General features: G+C 41.0%; 1 protein-coding gene and 1 long non-coding RNA gene across 4 annotated transcripts in view; one reads left to right on the top strand and one right to left on the bottom strand.

Moving 5' to 3' along the window:
- Positions 1-2,112: 2,112 nt before the first annotated feature.
- On the bottom strand, positions 2,113-4,540 carry LOC122179311. Its single transcript, XR_006178639.1, has 2 exons — positions 3,995-4,540; positions 2,113-3,514 (listed from the first exon to the last, which is right to left on the bottom strand). It is a non-coding gene; the product is annotated as an uncharacterized LOC122179311 (long non-coding RNA).
- Positions 4,541-5,172: 632 nt separating this feature from the next.
- Positions 5,173-21,673, top strand: part of TRIO (trio Rho guanine nucleotide exchange factor) — a 224,410-nt gene continuing 207,909 nt past the window's right edge. For 2 of the 3 annotated variants that reach the window (XR_006178638.1, XM_042870089.1), the window contains exon 1: positions 5,243-5,293. Coding sequence is in view for 1 of the 3 variants with exons in the window: in XM_042870088.1 (XP_042726022.1) it covers positions 5,173-5,293 (121 nt within the window). In the remaining 2 variants the exon portion in view is untranslated. Of the gene's footprint in view, positions 5,294-21,673 lie in introns of all 3 variants that reach the window. The other variant, XM_042870088.1, reaches the window with a different exon arrangement.

The raw sequence follows: 21,673 nt of genomic DNA, 5'->3' as shown, positions 1-21,673 counted from the left end.
ACATGCCATGTAGCAGTACTGGGAGCTGGATTTTTATAGAGATATCACATCACTGAAGTGGTAAGAATTTAAAAAAAAAAAAAAAAAAAACAACAACAACAAAAAAAAAAAACAAAGTAGTTTGGCTATAAATAAAATCAGGATGGTTAACTTTTTTGGTAAATGACATGCAAAAACACAAAAATTGGTCCATAGGTTATTAAAAACTTGCTTCATCCCCTGCTGAAGATTTGACAGTCATGAGCACACAAGCAGGCAAACTTCAGTTGTAGTGGCCATCAAATTCTGGCCAGATAAAGTTTTCAACTTAATTGCACTAAACCTATCCTTTCAGGCATTAAGAGTACCTATGAAATATTATGCTCTGGTATGTGCCGGCAGTGCTGCTCTAAGTTTATAAGAAATGTAGGAATGCTAAAGTCTTATCAGTGGAAATAAATGAAAAATATTTTCAAGTACACTGGCAACATACTGCACAGATGATAGATAGTTCATCTATTATCAGATACCAAAAAAAGTCTGTTTTTCAGAAAAGTAGAAAAACTGATAAAGAGTCAAAAGCTGAAGTTTCAAAAACTCATGAAATTTATAGAATCATAGAATGGCCTGGGTTGAAAAGGACCACAATGATCATCTAGTTTCAACCCCCCTGCTATATGCAGGGTCGCCAACCACCAGACTAGGCTGCCCAGAGCCACATCCAGCCTGGCCTTGAATTCCTCCAGGGATGGGGCATCCACAACCTCCTTGAGCAGTCAAGCTGTTTCAGTGCATCACCACCCTCTGTGTGAAAAAATTCCTCCTAATATCTAACCTAAACCTCCCCTGTCTCAGTTTATTCCCCCTTGTCCTATCACCATTTACCCTCATAAACATACTATAAGGGGACCACATAGACTTATTAGTACTCAAGACAACTGCAGTGCACTTTCAAAAAGACATGGAGGCTACTGCAGAAAATGTGGAGATAATAATTGCAACTGTTAGAAAATGGCTCAGTGCAAATCTGCAGATAACAAAGATGCATCTTGTGCTTGGAGAAAAATTTGAAGTTGACAAATGCTTCTATAACTCAAGAGCAATGTAGATAAGAACCCAGATAGCAACTTGGAGGTGCTACACATTAATAACTTTGGTTGCTTTCCTTAGCTGTTACAAACTTGAAAGTAGCCTTGTCATCCCAAAAACACAATAACAACTGGTATGGCATTCTCTACTACTTTTCACAAGCACTTCTGCATTATAGATTCATTTGGAACCTGCCAAAAACCTGCTACAGAAAAATATTAGTAAGAAGCAGTTCATAGGGGCTGGCTAGGTTGAAGGGAAGTTCACGTATATTTTCCTTTAAAATGTCCAAGTGGAACTCTTGTCCTCACACTGTCTCAGTCTGTTTTAGTTTGTTAAATGAAAGTGGGTAGTAAAATTTGAGAATGACTGTGAGAAGTGAACTCTACTGCAAAAAAACTGGCTGTTGACTCCTTTTTCCTTCCCTGAAGGCTTTTTTTTTGATTCTGAGCAATGAGACAACTCTGACCATGCAGACAGATCAGTGTTATCTCCTGTCTGATGCTCATCCAAATGAAGGAGTTCCAAGTTTACTTCTGAAAGCTTGCAAATATCAGTGACTTAAAATCAAGCCATTGCTCTTCTTTATTTATTGTCTTACAAAAACGAGGCAGTCTTTGTCTTCATTAAGCAGACAGCAAATGGTGAAGGAAAAGAACTTGTGCAGTATCCAGCTTCCATATTCCTTTAGGGCTGAAACATGAGGTGATGTGGTACTTCTTGATCTGGATACTGTATATGCTTCTTTCTTCACAAGAGATCTCTTGGCCTGGAATAAAGGCCTTTGTGCATTGATATAATGGTTTTAGAATGACTGCTCAACACACATGAAAAATATAGGACATACAAATGAAACAATACATATTTTACAGCTTTTATCTTTCTCAGGTGTAAATATTTTACAACAACTTCCATAAAATAAAATGTCTTTATACATATATGTGTGTGTCTGTGTGGGTGCGTGTGTACATTCACAAAATAGAGATTTCAACTTTTTAATAAAAAAACCTGGTAAGTAATTAAAAAAAAGTCTCTCAGTCAATATTGATGTTTAGCAGGTCACAGTAGCCTTAAAATCTTTTATTAAACAAGAGTATTTTTCTTCTACTGAGTTTACCACTGTAATTGGTGCAAAGACAATTGTTGACTGAGAAAAACTGAGAGAAGCAAAGTTGGAGCTGAGGGTGAAGAACAAGGCTATTCTATAATGCCAAGCTTCCAATGTATGCAAACTCACACAACTTTTCCATATGCAACATTCTTCACATAGACAATTCATACTCTCCCCTCATCTTCCTGGGAAGTTACAAGCCTAACATTATCATGAAAAACTGGACTAAGAAACTTGATTCCCTGAAGTCACAATATTAATATCTTGTGCATGATATCCGTACTTAATTCAAAGTGTTTAGTAACTCAACCAGAATATCATTTTCCTATCTTTATCAATTTAATTTATTCTTCAGTAAATGTTGTATCATGAACGTAAGCACAAACACAACTACTGCTACGGTCCTTCTGAGCACTGCAAAGGTTATGAATGCATTTGGCTGTTGAAGGTATCTCTGTGAGGACCGCCTCTAGTGCAGGTAAAGAATGTAAAGTGCAACCACTTGATATCAATCAATGCATGAAACAAAATCCTCAAAGCTGGGAACTGTTCCAGATTCCCCAGTTTTGTATAGATGAAAGGCTCTTCCAGAGGGAGGCATGGCTCAGGTACCCATGTAGTAAACAATAGAAGCATCTTCTGCTATTCAGCAGGTAGAGACGATAGTGGAAGGACAAACTTCAGTCACACAGCCTTCAAAATTTTTCAAACAGGCCTTGGCTTTCCAGCAGCCACTGGCAATCAATTGTGCAGTTTGTTGGATGAACAACGAGGTGGGAAAAAAAAAAAAAACACCACAGAACAAACAAACAAAAAGGCCGCATCCCCTTTTCAAATAGCTGATGGACAGAACAGTCTTTCAAAGCCACCAATGGCATAACTGACCTCAAATGACAATCTACAACATCTACAACATTATTGATGTTATATGTGTTTAATTATTAATTAATATATGTGCAATTCCATAATTGCACATAATAACAGTCAATTTAAATCCTGAAAACAAATAATTTTGAGTACCACCTTGCTCTGAAGAAACTAAGAGCTTGAATTATGGGATTTCCAGGAGATCCATTTTTTCTTTATTCATTATATTAACCCTTTTCATTCACTGATCTCATTGTCTTTCATTCTCATGCAGTTTATTCTGTGCTGGTGTAGAATATTATCAAATTCCTGCTCCCAGGTCTGCTTCTGGCTTGCTCAGGAGCAGAAGCATTTATTCCAGTTGGTTTCTGCTTGATGGCTGCTGCTAGGCCAGCTAGAAAGGAATTCACATTGCAACTGCTTCTGCCAGCGGGATGCTAATTTGAAACATTTTCCTGTGCCCACAGCCTGAAAGAAAAACATTAAAAAAATTCTTTTCAGTCAAACTAATCTCATCTCTGTAGGAGAAATTAGGGTAAGGATGGTTGCACAAAAGCTTTTTCAGCAAGCTGTACAACCTCAACTTAACACAAACCTTGGAAAAACATCGTCCACAACATCTGTCTGTGATAAACTAACAAAGCCACATTTTCTCTTAAGTTACCTTTGCTTTAACACTTATCAAAGGCTCAAGAATCTAATTCTTGAAGCCATATGATTTTCAGCTGGACATAGCAATGTTTCTTATGATTTACTGCAAGCGTTTGAGAACTGTTCTTCAGTTTTATCAGTTCCTGAAGGTGCTCAACAGCCTTCTTCAACACTCTCCCTCCAACTTCTCCTTCAGATAACTTTACTGTGGTAGTGCAACATGAGGACCACTGCTGCACCAGGACATGCTTTAACCAGGCACTCAATTGCACTTTCTACCACGACCTGTTTGCTTACTTTATGTTCATTTGACTTGTCCACGATACAAGATATTTTGATGTTTCCTTGACATAACTGAAAAAAATAAATAGTCACAACAAATGTGTTATTTGAAAATGACTTCATAGAATCAAAGAATGACTCAGGAAAGAGTGGACCTCAAAGATGATCATCTCCAACCCCCTGCTGTGGACAGGGATGCCTCCCACCGGACCAGGTTGCCCCGGGCCCCATCCAATGCACGTCCTCCATTCGTGTCCGAGCCGTGAGAGCCGCACTCACAACGAAGGAACACAGCACTCCCGCCCGCTGGGCGCTGCGTCGTGTCCCGCGCCCGGTCCTCCCGTGGATCCGACCCCTAACAGCCGTCTCCCTGCGATCCTCAGCTCGACCTGCCCACAACCACAAGCCTGCAACAGGCGCTGCGAGAATAGGGGGAAGCCGAAAGCGGCTAAAAATAAAAGGATGACATAATCCAACCCGCAGACCCCGCCTGGCTCTCGGTGACCGCCGGGACGGACCCCGCACCCCCACCCGGCCGCAGCCAATAGGGAGCGGTTTCGGCAGCAGCACAGCCGTGGTGCCGCCCCCTCCCGACCACTGCCGGACGGAGCCGGAGATTCCCGAGCTTTTCTCCCCCCCGCCGCCCTTGTTTCTCGGGCGGGGTCGCGCTTCCTCTCCCGGTTCCCTACCCAGGCAAGATGGAGGACGGCAGCTGGGGCCGCCCGCCCCCCCGGGGTGGTTCGCCCCCCCGGGCGGAAAAAAAAAAAAAAAAAAAAAAAAAAAAAAAGAGGCTGGGAGCATCTCTTTCTCCACCCCCCGACTCCGCGCTGCGCTGACTGCTGGCCCTCCCCATGCCGTCCTCCTCCTCCTCCTCCTCCTCCTCCTCCCGCAATTGTCTGCGCTCCGGCTGCCGCCCGCCCGCCCGCCCCGGCTCGCTGCATGCACACGCCGCCTCCTAGGTGGCTGCGGGGGGTGGGCGCTCCCGGCGCTGCCATTCCGCGCATACCTTCATGTCCCTGCGGCCGGCGGCAGCCGCCCCCGCCGCGCATCGCTCGCCCGCTCCGCTCCGGCTGCCGCCCTGAGAGCCGCGCCCGCGCCGAGGTGAAGGCGGCGGCGGCCGCACAGGGGAGCGGGGCGGCGGAGGTGGCGGCGGCGGGTCTCAGCCGGAGGAAGCGCCGCCGCACACCGCAGCCATGAGCAGCGCCGCCACCGCCGCCTCCACCGCCGCGGCCAGCACGGCCGGCAGCGGCGGGGGAGAAGGGGCCGAGGAGGCGGCCAAGGACTCGGCGGACATCGCGGCGTTCTTCCGATCTGGTGAGCGGGGCGGCGGCGGCCGGGGAGCGGCTTTGTCAGGTGCCCTGTGGCGCCCAGGTGGCGGCCGCGTGGGGCCCCGCGTGTCGCGGGCGCTCCGCGGAGCCGGATGCTACCCCGAGGCGGTGCCGCCGGTGACAGGTGCGGCTCTGGGCGGGGGGCTGCGCACGGCGGCCGGCCCGCTACGGGAGCCGGGGCCGAGGCCAGGGCAGTCCTGGCTCCCGAGGGGGGTAAAGAAAACGCGGGGAAGGGGGGGAGGGACGGGGGGGAGAACGACGCGGGGGCGGCGTGCCGCAGGGCTGCGGGCTCCGGGCGAGAGGGAGGTGACGCGGCTTTGAAAGGCGGCGGGAGGGGGGAACGAGCCGCTCCGGCGCTCTCTGCCCGCGCCCTCGGGAGGCCCTCCCGCTGCGCCGAGCCGTTGACAGGCCGCCGGGATCAAACATGGAGGCCGCTGCCTCGCTCCGTGCTCGGCCCGGCACGCAGCCGTCCTGAGGGAGGGAGGGACGGAAGGAGGGGGCTGCCCGCACGGTGTCCCCGGTAATGGCGGCTCCGCGCCCCCCGGGCAGCCCCCGGGCGGGGCGGGAGGGCCGGGCCGGGCGCTCGCTGTCTTCGGCTGCCTAAAAAGGAGCGGCGTGCGGGGAAAATGCAGACTCACCGGCCGAGAGATGGGGGATTGCCGCCTCGGCGTGTGAAAATAAAGATGACGGCTGTAATAGTAATGAGAATAATAAAAGCCGCGTTAATGTGGTTTTTAAGGGAAGTCCGTGACGGAAGTGGGATGCGCAATCAGCGCCGTTTGCTTGAAGGAGGATGGAGGAGGAGGTGCGATCGCAGCAGGGATCCCCGAACGGGACTCGGGGCTCGGGCAGAGGTCGGAGCGGGGGGCTGAGCGCCCTCGGAAGGCTCCGCGCTTCCCCGGAGGCCCGTTCGGCACGGCGGCGTCGAGCGTGGAGGGAAGGGAGCTCATTGTTGGCCCCGGCGCTTTGGTCGTGCGGAAAGGACCGATCTTTGTCTTTCTCGGAAAAATGACGTTGAAAGCAAAACGATGGGCCCCCGTAGTAGACGTGTGTATAGTTACAGATGGGTACGTGCTGTGTAGTAATCCTGCAGTTCTGGGCGACCCTGCCGGCTGTATTAATAGGCGTCTGTGTGTGGGCAGGGGGATGACACAGACTTGATGAGCTCGTCGGTGGTGCGGTGATGGCTTCTGATGCTGATAGCTTCTGATCGTAGGGAAGTTGCATTGAGCTTGGTCTTGCAGCAGCAGAAAGTCTTAAAGCGGTAGAAAAAGACGTGTCAGATGTTTACTGAAGAACTCTTAGAGCATATTTAACAACCGGGATTCTCATTTTTGTATGTACATGTGGAGCTGATCTGGTTGAGTTGGGCTGTGGAATACACTGAGAAATGTTCTGGCATTTCTGTGGGTGTTTGGTATTGGGAAGAGCTTGTTAAACTCTGCATCCCTCTGTGATCTGGTCTTCTGTAAGAAAATGGCCCGTTATGAGATCTGGGTACCTCCCTTTTGTTTGGGCAGGAGGTGCAATTTTTTTATTTCAGTGCAACACAATGGACGCAGCAATCAATGAACAAGCATAAGGCTTAGTTTGCTGTACGTGGGAGCATACAAAATATTTTTCTCTTGACAGCATTTACAATGACAAATGCTTCCTTTTTCCTGTCACTTGTAAGAGAATGTCAGCAAAGCTGTAGCAGTTATTTAAAAGAAAAAATGAGTAAAAATGTTACTGTGTTCTCCAGGATGGAAAAAAAAAAAAAAAAAAAAAAAACCTCAAAAACCCACAATGCCTGAACAATCAGCTGTAATCTAAGGTCAGTACACTGCTCAGTTGTACTGCCAGGGGGATGGCTGGCTTTCCTCCTTTCCTTTTGTAAGACTAAGCGTGAAGTAGAATTAAGAGCTTAAGGAATGAAGTTTCAGTATGTGAAAGGTGTTTCATTAGTATATTGAACAGTGTCTGTATTCACTTGAAACGTATACATTCCCAGTTTTTGATTTGGTTATGTAAATGCAAACTCACTCTGAGTTGTAGAAATTGGTTGTGATTGGAACATAAAGAAAGATTACTGAAGGAAGAAGCTGAGTGAGGCAGTACTATGAAAACATAATGTCTTGAATTCAAATTTAAAGTTGAATATGTTGGAGTTGCAAAAACTAGAGGCAGCTTACTTTCTGTTTGTTATCTAAATCTTATTAATTAAAGTTGAAAAGACAAGAACAGTTTGTTAGATCTGTCACCTTCTTTGTAGAAGGATTGAGAATAAAACTGCTGAGAAACAGAGTTGGTGCTGAGCAAAGTGATTACATCCTGACTGAGAAAACACTGTAGGAAGTGCCCTTCTGTTCTATGGGTAAGCTAGAGATTAGAGATAACAGTGTAAACTGACAGGATAGTTTCGAGCTGAAGATGTATAGACAAGCATCTTATTAAAAAGTACGTTTGTGTGACTTGAAATGATTAATAAAATATATTGCAGTGAAACTTTATTATTATTATTATAATAAAATGTTATAAATGTTATAAAATATATTATTATAAAATGGGTAGAGCAGACTAAGGGTCTGTAGCAGGTTGTTGATTCATCTGTTAGGTATACGAGATCTATTCCGCATCAAAGTATAAAGATAAAATGTATTTCAGAATGTATTCTAATATCCAGCTTAAAATCATGTACATTTTGAAGGGCTGAAAACAGCTAGCATGTGAGTGTGCTTCCAGAAAATGTATGTACAGAGCAGAACTGGGAGTCTGTCATCAAGGCACGGCTTACAAGGCAGTGAGCATACAGAGAGTCTGGGTTCTTTTTCGTTGCTGTTTTTAAATCGTTGCATCTTTACAGCTTCAAGTCCTTAATGCTTTGGGAAGGTGGTGCCCCCACCAACCAGCACCTTTGGAATGTACAAATTAGGGCTGCCAATTAATCATGCTATTGTAACATCATCCTCCAAACTGTTTTTGCTAGTCGACGTTAATGAATTCTGCCTTTAAGCATAAAGAATGAAAGGTTGTGGTTTTCTTTTTTTTTTTTTTACCTACTGTCTTGGCTAAGTAAATGTGATATTGATTGTATATTTACAGTTAAGTTTATCTTTGTGGAATGGTGAAAATATCTCTGAATACCAAAGGATGCAAGGCTTACAAACGTCTCAGTCAACTCTTGACTGGGTGATACAGCAAGTACCTTTTATAAATGTCCATGATAAGTCTCAGTGGAAGCACAGACAAGTTACAAGTTATTAAAGATAACTCATTACTGTTTTGCAATGAAGGTGGATTAATTATTTCCTGTACTATAAATTGAGTGCCTTCAGCAGCCTGTGAAGTAACTTGAGTCATGTATGAATGGATGGTGCAGTTTTTGAAGCCATTGAGAAGGTTCTGATTGTTGCCACCATTTATTACAGCTCATATCATGCTTCTAGGTGCAGCAACATTTACATTTTGAGTAAGGGGTGCAGAACTTTGGGAAGAGACAGAAATATCTGAAAAACAAAGGGAAAATAAGACGCTCTGGAAGTCTTGGCAGCAGGATGATTGACTACTCAAACTTAGCCAGATAACATCCGAATGTAACTGTCAAACGTAGTTCAAAACTCGATCAGAGAAAACACAGTGGTGGAAGACTTTCTGTGTAGAAATGAATCTCCACAGCTGGCAGCAGTCCTTTATCAGGAGGGGGAGTATGTGTCTAGGATGAAAGTGGAGCGGGTCTTAGGAACAGCCACCTCTTCCTGAAGGGAAGCCAAAGATGAAGGTAGTTGTCAGAATCATTTAAAACATTGTACACTTCACGCTTCCTTCATGTGCTTTTTCATGTAAGCTTCACTTTTAAACTTAGCGTTGAAGTATGTGTAGACGCTAAAATGCTTATGTGAATATTTTAGGAAAATGGGATGCAGAAATCTTGGGTGATTATGGACATGGAGCTGAAGACTTCTGCAAGTACTGGTGGCTCGAGAGACTTTGAGTAACCTGCTTAAAGTTCGAGTTCAACCAAGTCTGCCTATTGCAGTCTAGGCAGATAGTTGCTTGATTAGGTGAGACCATATAGGAAGTATTAATGACTATCATAAAAATATATAATTGATTTTTTTTTCCTCTTAAATAATAATTTTGTGGCTTTCTTAGTTTTCCTGAACAGTGCTTAAATGGTAAAGATAAAACCTAAACAATTTATTAAGAAATTAAAGGCAGGAACTTTGTTTAGTTTCTTCCTGTTCACCTTGTTTTATGCATTCTTGTCTTGTTTGCTTTACACCGGTTGTGATAGTGGCCGGGAATGTTGACTGTCTGTAGTAGATACTATTAAAAAGTGCTACCAAAGCAGAAAAAGTCTTCTAGGGAGACAGAGAGAAAAGAGAAGGACTTTTATGGAGAAGAAAAAGCATATGTGCTATTGAAAGGCAACAAACTCTTTCATGAGTAGTACTAATCAAAAGTATGCTACCTTTTAGATCATGGGCAAAATGGTTTTTATACTAGGCATCAAATGGAAAAAGCAAGTCCAGTTTTCAGCTTATGTCCATGGAACAGAACATGCAATGTATGAAGTTCAGGTAGTGCCTTTCTAAGAAGGTTCATCTGTCTCCTGCTGATACGTAGTAGCTAACTTACAGTGAATGTAGTCATTGTGGTTGTGTGGGCTACTTGGCATGGCACCTGCACTAGCTACAGAGTAGCAACAAACATCTAATAAGTAGCAAAACTAAAAGCCAGGCATTGGCAAGCAACCCTGGTGGTACCCCACGTGCTATCTCCATGCTGTCCTCTGCAAATATTCATTCATGGCCTTGTGGCTTTCAGGTGCTGGGGGTATATTTAGGGGTTTTATGAAGTGGTGAGGAATGCAGACAGTATAAGCTAAGAAGCAAGTCAGCTGTTGCTTTTCAAGAATCTGTTACTTTGTCCTCTGAATTTCGGCCACTGAGAAGGTTAAAGCAAAGCAGTGTTGCTGCCATTAGTCCTGGCTGATCCAAGCTGAAAATGAAGTGGGCCCTCTTGGGAAGTTTTGAGTCCAATTTCAGCAGCATCCATTTTAATAAGATGGTTGGAGGGTTGTTTTGAGAAAGAGAAATAGAAATGTCGCAATTTGATAGTTGCTGATCTATTGTATGCAAGACTAAAATAGCTACAGAAACAGTACGGTGGAGATGTTAGCCTGGGAATGGTGGTGTTGGGTTGACATTTCCTGGAAAGGAGGACAGAGCATTTCTGTGTGAAATGCAGCAGCTGTTGTGCAGCTTTGTTTGGTATGGAACAGTCAAACTTGTTGGGATACTGAGGGTTAGTAGAATTTGTGTGAAAGAGTCAGGAGTCATGAACATTTCTAAGCGGGAACAGAATTACTCATAACATCTGTGATAGCTGGCAGATGATGAACTAAATACATGTTTGAGGTAGAAGGTAAATGGGAGCTAGAGAAAAGCCAGGCCTGTTCTTGAGAGGTGTACATTTGAGCAGTCATAAAGCACTGATGTGCTCAGAATACACATGCTTAAAAAGGAGCTGGCAGAATTAGAAAGACAGTTGGTGCTAAGACTTTCTCTAATTGCAGAGCTCCATCACTGTGTATACAAGGTGGCTGTAAACTTTTATTAAAGAAATGTCTTTTCCCTAGCTAAATGTTCTACAGAAACAAGTGTGAAACATCCAACTGAAATTTCAAATGGCTTCCAAAAGTTTTTCCAATGTAAAATGCTCATGTAAATAAATAAAATCTAAACAAGGGTAAGGAATTTTTTTTCTACTCCAATGTAAGGATATTACTATTGATCTACTGTCTTTCAATTAAGAAAAGAATTCTAATGCCAACAAGTGGGCCTGTTTAGATGCAGACTTCACTCAGGATTAAAATGCACTGGTTTTTCCCTGCAGCTTGAGGAAGGAGATGAGATCACTGTGAAATAGCTGTTTGTGGTCAGCAGAAGTGTTAAAATAGGAAAGACACAAACTTTGGAAATGCTTTTGGGGGGATGAGGTGGGATTCTTCTGAAATTGAGTGGTGATTTTAATGAGAACAAAGCAAACTGATTCTCCTTCCTTGTTGTGAGAAACAAGCTTAATATTAATTAATTATTTAAAAAAAGGGCTACTGGTCAAAATAAAAATGAAGGTCACAATAGGCTATTTTCAAACTATTCACTAAAATAATTACATCTAATTGCTTCTCCTCATAAAGAAATATGTTTGATTTGGAGAAGAAATTTCACATTTTTTCTTGGTGCAGTGAAATCAAAAAGTAGATTACTGGTGAAGTAATAGGCATGATCTGCAAAGCTGAGTCATGTTCCTTCAGGAAAGATACTGCTGTTTTGAGAAAACAGATCACTTACCAAGTAGTGAGGAGGAGGAATTGAAATGACAAGGAACAACTCAAGTGCTTTTACCAGTAGACACTACAATAGGTGAGAGCCTCAGTTTGAGTCTCTAGAATAGATTGGTATATCCTTACTTAAAGAGGAGGGTCATTAATGAGTTGTATCCACAGGGTCTCACCTAACAGCCTGTGTGGCAAGAGCCTGTAGACTCAGCTGTAAGGATGCAGAGCCCCTTCCAATGGCTCTTCTGAAACTGCAGCAGTGGATCCCAGCTGCTTGTGGTTGCATGGAGGAGGAGAAGATGACTTAATTGTCTTTGGGCATTTGCTTTAAAAATAGGGCTGGTTTCCGTGGTTGTAGAATGGAGTCTTCTCAAAACATTTGGTCAGATTTGTTTCTTCAACTTATGTCATTATTAATGCCATGCATAAGTGGCAGTAGCCCTGGTTGTTTTTTAAAAAGGCACTGCAAATATCAAACAGGTTTTCCTAGTGAGCAATGCTGACTTGTGCATCTTGCTGGTACTTTGAATGTGATATTTCTAACCTGGACCTTACTGAACAACTGAGATCAGTATTACTGCTTTGTGGTGCTTGTTCTTTTTTTGTCTTGTTTTGTTTTTTTTTCTCTCCCTCCTAAGGAGGAAAAAAAGTCCTCTGCAGGGAGGTGAGAAAATTCCTGAAAAAGTATTGTGTTTTTCAAGACCAAAATGTTTAGAAAGCAAGATGAAAATGATAGAAACTAGCTGTAGGTTTTCAGCACTCGAAATATGCAAGTGGATTGCTTTGTTTGGTATGTTTTCTGTGGAAGTATTTCAATAGAGTGCACAAATAATTCCTACAATTCTGTGTAGGAGTCAGGTTAATATTTGCCAGTTTATACAATGGTCAGAATGTGAGGCTCGGGTTTGGGAAGTTTTGTTTTCTGAGATTTCATGGGGGTGTATAGATGGATGTATGCCTGTGTGTATGCTGGCAAATAGTGTTCTGTGTGGCTTAAAAACTGAGTTTGTGTGATGAATCTTTTAACAAGAAGTTGGGGAAAATATGCTGGGCAGTAGGCACCTAGCAGTACTATTGTGACTAATGGTGCGCTAGTTATACTCTGCCTTGAAGATGTCCAGAGATTAATTACTCTTGTTTCTTTGTTGTCCTACTATGTATGTAGGCAATAGTAGTCAACATTGAAGTGTCTGCAGTCAGTATGGCTCTTAAGGACATGTTACATACCTACTGTGTAGTTCATAACCTCACTTCTTGCTTAGAAGAGCAAATTAAAATTTAAAACTTTTAATTTTTTTTATAAGAAATTTCCACACTTCTGTGCATCAGTAAAACCTGCAACCTTATGAGATGCTTTGTCAAGATATTCAGTCAAAGGTTTTCCCTGAGCTCTGTGATTGTCATATAGCTGGTAAATTTCTTTGGGGCTGTCGAACAACAAGAGTTGTTATTGCAGAGATTTCCTGAAAAAAATAAAACTATCTGACATTGTAGTCTTAGAGACTGCTTGTTTCCAAAGCCGAAACAGATGTTAAATGTTTGGATGAAATGAAGTGACATGTCTTAAAATTTGGCCAAGACAATAAAAGAAGGATACATCAAGAATGATAGGAGAATACATAAGGAACATCACAAGAGTTGAGTTAGAATAAATGGGCTGTTTAAATACTAAACATTACTTAGCTAACCTCTTAAACTATACAATGAGCTGTGCTGTAGCCACTGTGTAGACTTGGCTTTCTGCTATTGAATAGAATTTTCTAGTGGAGCATTAAGGTAGTAAGGCCTTTGCTTTCCAAATGTTTTTCATGCTACCAATTTCTGAATGTGTTGAAGGCAATCATTATATCATTTTCTGAGAATATAAGAATGCTCCACCCTCTTCTTAAAATTTAGGCTGAGGTTTAAAATGTCATGGCCTTTTGTAATTCTTCTGGAATTAGAGAAATTAATACATGCAGTTGAAAACACAGGAAAAATGTAGAAAGCTGCCAGTATAACTGCACAAATCAAGATGTGAGTTGACTGTGGATGGTCCTATTCTATGTGAAAGCTGATAGTTTATGGTGCAGTGAAGGTCAAACTTAAGATGTTGTCAGACTCTATGTTTATGAAGCCTCCTGCTGTTACACTACAGAAATAAAATGGAGTATGATTTCTCTGAAAAGAAAAAAAAAATCTGAACAGCCATTATTTTTGTTTTTGAAAAAAATAAAGCTTTAGTATCACAGAATCATAGGGATTGGAAGAGACTTTTGGAGATGGTCTAGTCCAACCCCCTGCTAAAGCAAGATTCCCTAAGGTAGGTTGCAGAGGGAGGCATCCAGTCAGGTTTTGCATACCTCCAGAGGAGTCTCCTCAGCCTCTCTGGGCAGTCTGTTCTACTGCTCCTTCACCTTCACAGTAAGGTATTTTTTCCTCATGTCAGTGTGGAACTTTCAATGTTCCTGATTGTTCCCATTACTCCTTGTTCTGTTACTGGGCATTGCTGAGAAGAGCCTGGCCCCAACCATTTGACTCACACCCTTTAGATATTTATAAGCATTGTTAATATTTCCTGATCCCTTCTTGGTCTTCTCCAAGCTGAACAGCCCTGCGTCTTTAGTCTTTCCTTATAAGGGAGATGCTCCAGGTTCCTCATCATCCACTCCACTGGACTCTCTCTACAAGTTCTCTGTCTTTTTTGAAATGGGAAGCCTGGAACTGGACACAGTGCTCAAGATGTGGCCTCATCAGGACGAAGTACAAGGGAGAAATAACCTCCCTCAACCTGCTAGCCATGTTCTTTTTAGTGCATCCCAGAATACCATTGGCCTTCTTTGCCACAAGAATGCACTGCTGGGTCATGGCCAACCTGTTGTCCAGCAGAACACCCAGGTCCTTCTCTGCAGAGCTCCACTCCAGCAGGTCAGCCCCTAACTGTACTGATGCATGTGATTATTCCTCCCCAGGTGTAGGACTCTATAGTTGCTCTTGTTGAACCTTATCAGGCTTTTTCCTGTCCAATTCTCCAACCTGTTCAGGTCTTGCTGAAGGGCAGCACAGACTTCTGGTGTATCAGTCATTCCTCCCAACTTTGTATCATTGACAAACTTGCTGAGGGTGCATTCTATCTCTTCATTCAGATCACTGATGAAGATTTTGAATAGGACCAGGCTGAGTACTGACCCCTGGGGAACAGTGTTAGCTGCACGTCTCATTATCTGAGCATTTGTCCCTAACTTTTTTTTTCTTCAACTAACTCAAATCAGACAACAAGTCCATTTTGGTTGCCTTTTGTATGTCAGATTGGTCCTTAAACAGTGGAAATGGGGTGGTTGCAGCAGTAGCTTTAACTTATGCTCTCGCTTTACATCTCTTAACATCATGTTTTGTGTGCCTCAGGTAGCTGTTTTCCACAGGTAGGGACAGTTGGATTTGAACTTCTCCTGGCCTGCAAAGTTCAGAAAGCAGATCGTTGCTGTGCATTGATGAACTGTGTCAGGGGATTTTGTGGGGTGGGCTTCTGTAAGGATGAAAACAAAGGCAACAACAGGGCATCCAAATGTATGTATGTATATTAAAAAGCCTGTTTCTCCGAAGTAGAAGGCTGCATTTGAAAGGTAAGCAAGAATACTTGCTTGACTGATTTACTTGTCTCATTAGTTGAGCAAAAAGTTGCAAACCTGAACTTCGTTTCTGTTTCCATTATGGGAAAATTCTACTGCTTGTCTGTTGAATTACAAAGTCAGCAGAGCTAAGTCAAACCTGCTTATTAAGGAAGTGATAAAAATATGAAATACAGTTTGTATAGTGGTGAAGATAGCCATTACATTCTGTTACCTGTTGTTGCAGAAAGAATAGTGTATTTTGTTGGATACTGCAAGGTTTGCATGGGTTGTAGTCAAATTTGCTTGTCCTTAACTCAGAATAAAGGTACAAGTCAGATAACAATAAACCACTCAGCATGTGTGCTAACTTTTTTTTTGAGCTTGGAATCAAATGCATCCTTCCCTAGCCAAAGGGAAACATTTGAGAAGCTGTGACGCATTTACACAGATGAAGGAAGGAAATGTCCAAAAGAGTCAAAAGGTAAAAATAGATCAGTTTACTGAGTTGAACTCTGGATGGGAATTGAAGAACTAAATATAAATCTAGATTTGCACCTTTGGGACTTACATAACTGAGTAGTATAACCCTTTCCTGTTTTTTCTTATGTTAAACGTTATAGTGGACAACCTCAGGTAAAGAGTTTCATCAAGCCTTGTGAGGTGGTTTTTAAGTGGCTTTATTGGGAGACAATGCTGAGAGTTTGATCTCCTCTTGATTATTGCTATAGCTCAGCTTTTCTAGAAAAGTGGATTAAGCATTTTTTTATGAGCTCTGCGTTTGAGACAATATCTCTGGGCTTCACTGGACAAAAGCTAGTAGTTAAATAGGGCTAAGTGTCTGTGAGGTTAAAGAAAAGGGAATGATGTTTTTGCACCAGCTTCTACAAAGGAAGTAAATTCACCTCTGACCCTGATGTTATGAAACAATAAAATAAAAATAATAAAAAAGCCATCAAGTCTCCTTTGTGGTTAAGGGAAAGCAGACTAGTTCAGGGTGTTTAAAATTTGTGTAATGGAAGAGGATATTGTAAAAACTCTTCATATGCAAAGAACCATCCAAATTACTTTCCTTAGTTGATCACAGTAGTGCCGTCGAAATCAAGATAAACTTGATTTCTCTCTGGAGAAATGCTACATTTTTGGGGGTGCTGATACTTTGCGGGACAAGAAGTGTTACTGTTAAAATAGTTCACTAATATAGTAAGGTAATATAGAAGGTAATGGGAGTTTATGGATAAAAATGATAGCATCATACCCCAGGTATGGCAGGTTAGATTTTATTTAGTTATCATTTATTTATTTATCTTCCTTTTTTTTTTTTTTATTTTTTTTTATTTTTAAGGTACTGCCTAGGAAAGAATGTTTACTTGACAGATGTATTCATAGTTGCAATCTTGTTTGTTTTTGTTTTGGTTTTGTTTGGTGTTCCAGAGGAGCTTAGGAATGTTTTCTCAGAGTTATTTTGGATGAATTTTCTGTCTTTGATAACTAAAATAGTATCTGTTCCAAGTAGCAATTTATCTGCTAAAGAAGTAAACAGTCTGTAGAAAAATGACCTGACTACTTACAGTAGAGCTACAGTATGTAAATTTAAACTTTGTATTTGTGAAATACGTTGTGATATAGCGAAGTATTACAAATATTCATTTGTGTAATATGGTTTTGAAATGGATTTGTCCATGTTGCTGTTCTCATCGTGCTAACCCACTGTTCTGAAATTAAAGCCGTGAAAACTTGTTTGAAAGATGAGTTGGTTAGCTGAGCTGCAAACTTAATGAGTAGTGTTTCTGCTTGTAGGCAAATTTATGACTTGGAATCTGAGCCAGGGCTTACCTTGCAATTCATGTCCACTGAAGCAACAAGAAGGAAATCAAAGAACAAGAAGATACTGCTCTTGATAATGTTGTAGATGGTATTCAGGAAGTGAAAAGGAAGTTGTAGAAGTCTTATGTTTGATTATGAGAAGGTTAAGGATGAAGGTACCTCAATATTAAGGCAGAACGCTTAATGGACAGCTTTTTATTTGTCTGGGCAGTTACTTTTAATGCATGTGATGTAGCTTTTGCATAGATATAACAGAGGAAAAAGATCTGTGATTTTGTGTGTGTGTGTGTGTGTGTGTGTGTGTGTGTGTGTTCACAAGCAAGCAGCATAGTATCCTTAGGATTTGTTTCCTTATGCAATGTTTTCCAGTACTTGGCATAGGAACTTCACACCCACTTACTTCCTTTACTAATACTTTGTGTTCTGGCTTGTGTTCTAGCTATTGACCTTCAGAGGTGGGGACAGAATTGACTGGTTTAAGTTCTCCTGTTTTAGTAAGACTTGCCTAAACTGTGGGAGAGATTTGGGAGAGACAAAGGATAGCTATACTTTTCCAGAGTGGCTTTTTACTGACCTAATTGTTGTCCTCATGTATACTATCACTTCTTTTGTCACTTCTGCTCAATAAATAAGACAGAAGCTTGGCAGATAATAAGCTAAATCTGTGGGCATCAGTGTTCATGTCCATAGGAGGTCCATTATGTTTACAGAGATAAGTAGGATGTCATATGGAAAAGTGTTGCATACTTTGAGTGTTAAAGCATGTGTGCTACATTTAATAAAGGTTGCACAGGCAGCCTTTGTGCTGTATTGCCCAGTTTTTGAGTGCTTTTTGTGACTGCTTCTATGAACCCTGGTCCTAGCTCAATTAAGTCATTGTTTAGGGTTTATGTAAAGTTTTCATTATATGCCTTAGTGGATGACAGTAGATGACACCGATTTTAGCAGAATACACAGTGTTATCTTGTTAATCAGATTTATTTTGGGAACAGAAATGCATTAATTGACTATACAGTATTAAACAGAGTGGATGTGTAAGCTGGTTTATTAAACAGAGATGTTGATTACAGGAAAGCACATTATGGATGCTAGTACTTCACTAGAAGGTGGGGAGTTGTGGGTTTTTTTGTTTTGTTTTGTTTGGGATGACAATCCAAATATACAAAACCATTAAGCTTGCTAGCTTATTCAAAAAAGTCTGGGTCTGATTTCTCTTCCTTGAGAGTTAGATTCTGCTATGTTTGTTAAAACTAAGGAGGGAAGATCTAAACTGTCAAATGTCAAGAAAAAAGGAACCAAATGATAATTATGTTTTCTTAAGCTTGCGTATAATTAGACTTAAAAGACATAAACTACAGTTGGTTTTCCACAGCATGACAGACTAAGCTTCATGTGCAAAACTCTCTCTGCAAGAGCAGATGATGGTGAAGGGCTTAAGTGGATATACATACTGATGAGCGACCTAAGTTACTACACTCGTGGGTTTTTGTTTCTTTGTTTGTCCAAATACAAGCAGCAAAATTTCTGCTTTAATAAGAAACTTTCTGAACTGTCATGTACCTCTGAAGAAGGAACCAATGCAGATGAAGGGATGCCTTCCCTTTGGATAGACAAGAATCATAGAATCATAGAATCACAAGGTTGGAAACAACCTATAAGATCATCCAGTCCAACCGTCTCCTCATCACCATTGCCACCACTAGCACTAAACCATATCACGCAGCACGTCAAGAATTATGTTGCTATGTAAAAGCTGTGTTCCTACTGGATGGTGAAACAAATATTGGCTGAATAATATGGTGAAACAAAAATTTATTTTATGTGTATATATATATATATATATATATACATACACACACAAATATATACACATATATAACGCTTCTTCATAGTAAGCTATATTTATTAGTGCACTGAAATGGTTTCTTTATTTAAAAGGAACTAGGAAAATTATTATCAGAGAGATGATGCTATATCTCCATAGCAAAGTTGGATACCAAAGCAGAGAAGTATCTGGAAATGTTAGTCATAACTTCAGTATTCATTGACTTCAAAGTCTTTGTTTTGGAGATAGGTTCTCTTAGCATTTGAACAACACATAACATGAGGCCAATATTATTACCCACATTAAAAAGAATGTGGATGTGGCACTAAGCGACAGTTCATTGATGGAACTTGATAGAATGTGGTTGATGGTTGGCCTTCATAATACTGGAAGTCTTCTCTAACATAAATATTGTTTATATGGTGTGTTTCTCATCCAAATTTTCACTCCTTTTGAAGCATGTTTGAAGAATTATGTCAGAGTCCAAGACAAAGTTCAGATTTCCATTATGCTGTTACTACTGTAGAAAAGAGGGAGAAATGAGCAAAACAGTTGCTAACACTGTGAATTAATTGATCAGTTTCAAATCATTGAGCAGGCCTTTGGTACAGATTGTTGAGCATCCAGTAGTTGAGAATAAGCACTTATCTTTATCTTCATTCTGCCAAAATATGCTGGCACTGATGTGAGAATTGATCTTTGAGGACGCAGCAGTACTTGACCTAGTGGATCGAGATGATAAGGGAGGTGAGAAATCTAGAAAGGTAGAGAGAAAACCAGTGGAATTCTGAGTGAGGATCAGTTGGCTTACAGAAATACTGGAAATCACCACACTACCTACGTGCTCCTAGAGCCTCCGTCTCTTGTGGTTAAGATATAGGATTACTAGAACATAGCCAAATGGTCTACTGATGTATGCAGAGTAACAGACTCAAGGGAGCCTGAGTTTTTGCAGGCCATTTGACAGAAAGTGTGCTGTTTCTCTGAGCAAATACTAATTTCAAGGCCAAAAGGTAGTTTTTTTTTTTTTTTTTTTTTTTTTTTTTTTTTTTTTTTTTTTTTTTGTTCTCTTCTTTCGCTTTAAAAAATGATTGTGAGAAGTACAAGCCTAAGCAGAAGAATGGGAGGAATATAATGGGTACCTAGAGTAGAAAACTCGTGATTTCTAGTACTGTGTGGTCACTGGGAGGATTGATGCTTGAAAGGAATAAGGCCTTGTGTATCTACTGTGCTGCTCACGTGTTTTTATTACAGTGATAATGTACTAAAATAAGAAAGAAAAGCTGTTAATAGGCCATGGCCTAGATAGGCCTAACATTTCTTCATATCCTGAAGAAAAAGGAAGTAAAGGGAAGGAAAATTTTGATAGAAGGCCTTAATTTTGTACTGTATAGCACAGTGTTGGTAATTTAACGCAAGAATTAGTTATAGTTAACTTGTGTAACTTTAAAAAAAAAAAAAAAAAAAAAGCCTTTTTCCATATCATTATTCCGCAAATTTCTGTTGCTCAACAGTAGAAATGTACTATTGGGCCTTTGTGGAAAGAGCAGCACAGTTGTTCCAGGAATCCATTGGTAGCACTTAGATCCAGAGATCCAGTCTTAGATCCAGAAAGAACCTAGGCATATAAACATCTTTGTCGTCTGTTCCCTTGGTGTGGACTCTGATTTGCCAAGAGTGCTACAGCGGATGTGTTCAGAGGATATGCTTATCTCAAAAGATAAGTCGAACCTTATCTCTAAGTAATCATCTTGTTGTGTTCAGGTGAGATTATTAATCACATCTTTTAATTAGAGAAATGCTTGATAGCGTGGGCAGTAACTAAATGTTTTGCTGACAGGGTCCTCAGTCAGCCTGCTAATCAAACCCTCCTGCATCAAAAAAGTATTGCCTCTGATAAAAAATGTGTCAAAAGCTCTTGGTGAAGAAGGTGACGTAGGAAGCATATACTACCTTGAATTGAACCTATAAAGACTCAGCTAAGTCTCCTTGATTTTGACGATTGAAGGAAAAGCTGATTTTGTTAATACAAAGACTGGTTTCTAAAAAGGGCAGTTCAAATAGCTGAAAAACTGAAGCTGAGTGAAGAAAAAAGAGTTAACTTGAATTTACTCCCTGGGCTAACAGTAATTTCGAAGTTAACATTCTGAGAAGTTGCTTTGACAGCAATCTTGGATCTAATTGTGCAGTATGCAATTAGAATTGTCATTCCATGTGATATTTAAAATGCTTATAACTGACTTCAGGTTAGCTCAGCAGCTGAATGTGGCTGAGCTATTTTTTACCAGATAGCAACTACTGAAGTAGATGTTATCTGTGAAGATTATCTCACATAAACAGCATTCACATTTCTAAAATGGGAAATGCATCACCATAAAGAAACAATCAGATTTCAGTCCATGTGTTTTGTTTGCTGCCTTTAATTTAAGGAGGCATGCATGATGTTACTATTGGGTGTCCTTCTTTTGTGTCTTATTTAGACTGACTTCTGAGTCCAATTAAAGTTACTTTGGTCCATATCTTAAAGATGAAATGTCACAGTGCTGATTTTTATTTTCAGCTGATGGAGGAACTTGACAGCCAAATGTATAGGATTACTAATTGGCTGATAGCTTGAAAATGGCTATTAATTAACAACATAGATTTTATGGAGTGAGCTGTGTATTAATGAGCTAATTTTTGTTTATTTAATCCTTTAAAATTGGCATTGCCAAGGGGATGCTTTTTGATGGTATCCTGTAATGGTAGAAGTGGAAAAAAAAATGGCTAATGGAAGAACAATAGAGTTGTGTTCATACCTGG

The sequence above is a fragment of the Lagopus leucura genome, unplaced genomic scaffold (assembly GCF_019238085.1).
Source record: "Lagopus leucura isolate 7727_CA_CO unplaced genomic scaffold, USGS_WTPT01 Super-Scaffold_100002, whole genome shotgun sequence".
Taxonomy (NCBI): domain Eukaryota; kingdom Metazoa; phylum Chordata; class Aves; order Galliformes; family Phasianidae; genus Lagopus; species Lagopus leucura.
This window is presented reverse-complemented; position numbering and strand designations above follow the sequence as displayed.